The sequence below is a fragment of the Mus caroli genome, chromosome 3 (genome assembly GCF_900094665.2).
Source record: "Mus caroli chromosome 3, CAROLI_EIJ_v1.1, whole genome shotgun sequence".
Taxonomy (NCBI): Eukaryota; Metazoa; Chordata; class Mammalia; order Rodentia; family Muridae; genus Mus; species Mus caroli.
Window position 1 is genome coordinate 48,773,404 of NC_034572.1, and position 5,076 is coordinate 48,778,479.

Below are 5,076 nucleotides of genomic sequence, written 5' to 3' on the forward strand. Positions count from 1 at the left end.
TCTCTCTCTCTCTCTCTCTCTCTCTCTCTCTCTCTCTCTCTCTCTCTCTCTCTTGCCCCATACACACACACAATTATTTTTCAAAAATTTAAAAAAATATATAAAACAGTACAAAAGGGGCCTGTAGAGATGGCTCAGCAGTTAAGAGCATTGGCCATTCTCCTAGAGGAACCAGGTTAAGTTCCCCACACCCAGTCACCCTGTCTGTGACTCCAGTTCCAGGGGTCCTATTCCCTCTTTTGGCATCCCTAGGGTCCAGACACACATGTATTACCTATATACCATAAAATAAAAATTAATAAAATAGTTCAAACCATAAAGTTCTAGATCTCAACCTTCCTAATGCCATGGCCCATTAATACAGTTCCTCATGTTGCAGTTTACCCTAACCATAAAATTATTTTTGTTGCTTCTTCCTAATTAACTTTGCTATAGTTATGAATGTAATGTAAATATTTTTGGAGATAGAAGGTTGTCAGAGGGGCAGAGTCCCACAGGTCTAGAACCACTGTTCTAGATAGCAGAGTCAGAACAACATCCATTAAATGACAAAATTTAAAAGGAGAGAAACCTTCCTTTGCTGATCAAGCTAGAACAGAACATGTAAAGTTGCTCTGTTCTTTTCTCTTTAATGGACCTTAACTTTTAAAAATGTAGTTCATGTGTTTGGGTGTGTCTTCTGCACATATATCTATGTGCCACAGACATATTATGCCCTCAGAGGCCAAAAGAGAGCATCAGATACCTTGGAAATGAAGTTACAGATGGTTATGAACCACCATCCACCATATGGGTGATGGAAATTGAATCTAGGTCCATCCAGTGCTGTTAATCACTGAGCCATTTCTCTAGCCCCATAAGCCTTTTAAAGGGTAAATACAGCTGTGGTGTGATTTACAGTGGGACTGTAAGACCCAGTAGAAACAATTGTGAGTAAAAACTACATTCAATCTGCCTGCCATCATAGCTTGCCCTGTAACAGCCTTAGAACACTTAAAGTTAGTTCACAGTTGAGTAGGAGCCATCTTAATCAGTCTGCTATATAGCAGGTTGTCTACGCATCACCTAGGATAGGTAATTATCAAATACAGCTGGAGGGAGAAATGGACTGGTGGGTGATGCTTTTACAACACCATGAAGTTAAAAAATGTGTTGCCAGTGACTGCTTGGAATTTAGAATAGCCATGACTGATAAGACAAGACTGTCTTAGTCCTGATTATATTTGTATTTAATCAGTGCATTTTAGAATTTTAATCATCGGATTTATGATATTTTGAGAACTGAAGGAAAAGATTCTGTACCAAATGTGTCAGGTACAGTGATTTTAATATATTCCCCTCTTTTGTATGAGGCAGGAGACACTCTCTGGCTGATTAGTGAATTACTGCTTGAAATTGACAGAAAGTTGCCCGGCAATCTTTCTCTTTAATATGTGACATGATTCTCGCTTGTAGCTCTGAACTGCTGAAGAATGACGCTAGACTTGGATTAAAGGCCCCGTTGTCGAGTCTAGACAAAAGCAAACAGGCTTCTTTTCTTCACTCAACCAAAGAAAAGCTGAGACGGTGAGTGGCCGTGGAACCTGTGGTCGCTGGGTTATTTCTTCACACAGAGAAACCACTTCCACAGATCCCATAACTTTCAAACTTCTAAAAGTCGGGATGAAACTAGTGAATGTGACCACTGAACATATGCCACCCATCCTGCATGTGGTCACCGAGAGGGACTAAAGAGCTGAGTCGGTGCCACTGCCACAGCCTGATGGGAGAGCAGTAACGATTCTAAGTGGTGGGAATAGAAGTATTCATTTTCAGTTCCCCTAAGTTCCCTGTGTATTCAGAAGTTTTCTTAATACACACCGAACATATGCAACGGCATTTTTCATTGTGAAAGTGACATACATCTATCTAGCAGAACTATAGAAAAGGCGGAAATTATTGTCAACAGCTGAGTCAGCTATAGATAACAATGGCTTAATGTCTTTGCTTTCAGCCCGTTTTGTATTTCATTCTTGCTTCTAACATATTATTCCCACTGCCAATGAAATTCTGAAGATCTGACTTGCCATAATTCACTATTAGGCAACTTCTCGTACTCAACTGAGACTGTGCCCACAGAGACTCTGCTGTGTGTTTTATCTTAGATTCTTTTGTAAGTGAAGTCTTTCTGTGTGAAACATTCAAAGCCTTCCAAGTGTCCAGCGTTGGCTCCACAGTGCTTCCCCGCTAGGATAGTTCTTGAGACAACTCTGCAGAGTCCCAAAGACCCCGAAGCCCATTAAAACTACCGCTTATTTTCTACCCTTACATATGCCAAATGAGAGATATTTTTAGTCTGTTTTTCTTCTATTCTGAAATTAAGAGAAATTTAGGGACTTTCCTAAGATTCCAGATAGTGATTGTTAGTTAGTCACCCTGCCCAGGTCAAGGCTGTGACTGGACAAAGCAAGTGCTAAGGGAGAAATGCCAAGGGCTTGAATCGATTTTGAATCAATTAGATCTACATCTTCCATGTGTCTCTCCTGAGACACATTCGAGATTTAGTGTCCTTTGGATGCTAGCCTGGACATTGCCTTGTTCATCTGTTTAGGAAAACTATCTTCTTGCTTTCCTCCCGCTCAGACCACAGCATGATCTGTGACACACACACAAATGATTTATTTCTTGGTAAAAATATGCTCCAAACCTAGATCCTGACTCTTCTGGCCCACTCAGCTTCTACTGTGAATTTACAAAATGATGTCTATATGTCATGTGATTCTTTCATGACGGCAGAGTGTCTGCAGATCTTCATGGGCTGAGCGGTGTGCTTGTACTGTCTGGGCACCACAGCAGTGGGCCTGGTTGAGGGAGCTGGGGCTGGCATGGCACAGACTCTGTACTTTGGCAGTTGTCCCTTTGAGCGGGGACCCTGGGGGTTTTGATTTCAGGAGCTGTGAATGGCTCTTGGCCGATGGGAACATGGCCTTCCTCTTAAACAGGGGTCAGATGAAGATAGAGACAGTCCATTTCCACAGAACCCCAGGAAAAAGAATTGTCCCTGCAGATAAAACAGAGGAGGTAACGCTTCGTTCTTTTCATACAACCATTTGTACAGAGAACGCATCAAGTCTTGCTGTGAGCAGCTGCGCACTCTCCTGCCATACGTCAAGGGGAGGAAGAGCGATGTGGCATCAGTCATTGAGGCCACAGTTGATTATGTGAAGCAGGTCCGGGAGTCTCTCTCTCCAGCCATTATGGCCCAGGTACTCAGTTTCTCAAGTCCTATTCATGCTTCCATTCAGCAGTTTTTATTTTTGTCCCTGTAACTGCACATCCACCTGTGTGTCTGTAGGTCTGTTTTACACGTGTTTCTGTAATTGCACATCATGTGCCTGTAGGTCTGTTTTACAGATGCATCTTTGTACTTGTTTAGATTACAGAAGCCATTCAGAGAAATAGAAGGTTTTCTAAAAGACAGATGCCCATCGAGCTGTTTCTTCCATTCTCAGCCACGTCACAGAGGTATGGCAAGAGCATGTGAATCCACAGTCTGTGTGTTGTTTTCCCTCCTTGTTCATGCTGGATGATGGTACAGGAACTGGAAACATACATATTTGTTAGGGATTCACGACTGTCTCCCACTGCCAGTTCTGATCATCTTATTACTGTGATGAACACATCCCGTATCCCTAGGGCTGTGGGCTTCCATCCTATGACACACACCCTGTTAGCCCTGAGAACCTTAAAATGGGGACTTTTGACTCCATCTTAGTGACTCTGCATGTCCAGCGGCGTCAGAATGGATTCTATAATCCTCTACAGGGGTTGAGGGCTATGGAGCATCTAGGACTAGTTAGTACACAGTCCTGAAACTCACAGGTACAAAATGTGACATGCCAAGGAATGACTTCCTCACTCAAGTCTTATAAGTCTATGCAAGCAAAGAGAAACAGAAACAACTTTTGAAGGATCCTCAAAGGTCCCAAGTACCACTACGTTATACTTAAATAATCAGTAGCTGAGACTTGTCAGGGTTTGTTAGATCTTGTCTAATAGAAAGGCTTTAAAGACCTTGGAGAGACGGCTTGGGAGTTCAGAGCACTTACTGCTCTTGCAGAGGACCTGGGTTCAGTTCCTAGCACACTCATGGCAACTTACAACCAACTGTAACTCAAGTTCCATAGGACCTGATGGCCTCTTCTGGTCCCTGAAGGAACTGCATAGGTATGGTACACTGATGTACATGCAGACAAACACTCATACCTATAAACACATCTTTTTTTTTAATTAGGTATTTTCTTATTTTACATTTCCAATGCTATCCCAAAAGTCCCCCATACACTCCCAGCCCCACTCCCCTACCTACCTACTCCCACTTTTTGGCCCTGGTGTTCTCCTGTACTGAGGCATATAAAGTTTGCAAGAACAAGGGGCCTCTCTGCCCAATGATAGCCAACTAGGCCATCTTCTGCTACATATGCAGCTAGAGACACGAAATCTGGGGGAGGGGGGTACTGGTTAGTTCATATTGTTGTTCCTCCAGTAGGGTTGCAGACCCTTTTAGCTTCATGGGTACTTTCTCTAGTTCCTCCATTGGGGGCCCTGTGTTCAATCCAATAGCTGACTGTGAGCATCCACTTCTGTGTTCGCCAGGCATCAGCATAGCCTCACAGCTATATCAGGGTCCTTTGCTGGCATATGCAATGGTGTCTGCATTTGGAGGCTGATTATGGGATGGATCCCTGGGTGTGGCAGTCTCTAGATGGTCCATCCTTTATTCTCAGCTCCAAACTTTGTCTCTGTAATTCCTTCCCTGGGTGTTTTGTTGCCAATTCTAAGAAGGGGCAAAGTGACCACACTTTGGTCTTCCTTCTTCTTGAGTTTCATGTGTTTTGCAACTTGTATCTTGGGTATTTTAAGTTTCTGGGCTAATATCCACTTATCAGTGAATACATATTGTGTGAGTTCTTTTGTGATTGGGTTACCTCACTCAGGATGATGCCCTCCGGGTCCATCCATTTGCCTAGGAATTTCATAAATTCATTCTTTTTAATAGCTGAGTAGTACTCCATTGTGTAAATGTACCACATTTTC

At 42.9% G+C, this 5,076-nt stretch overlaps 1 protein-coding gene across 1 annotated transcript in view; it reads left to right on the forward strand.

The window, feature by feature from the left end:
• Sohlh2 (spermatogenesis and oogenesis specific basic helix-loop-helix 2) overlaps positions 1-5,076 on the forward strand; it is a 27,375-nt gene that overhangs the window by 11,203 nt on the left and 11,096 nt on the right. The window contains exons 6-8 of the mRNA XM_021158008.1: positions 1,456-1,566; positions 3,098-3,245; positions 3,416-3,504. Coding sequence (XP_021013667.1) covers positions 1,456-1,566; positions 3,098-3,245; positions 3,416-3,504 — 348 coding nt within the window. The remainder of the gene's footprint in view (positions 1-1,455; positions 1,567-3,097; positions 3,246-3,415; positions 3,505-5,076) is intronic.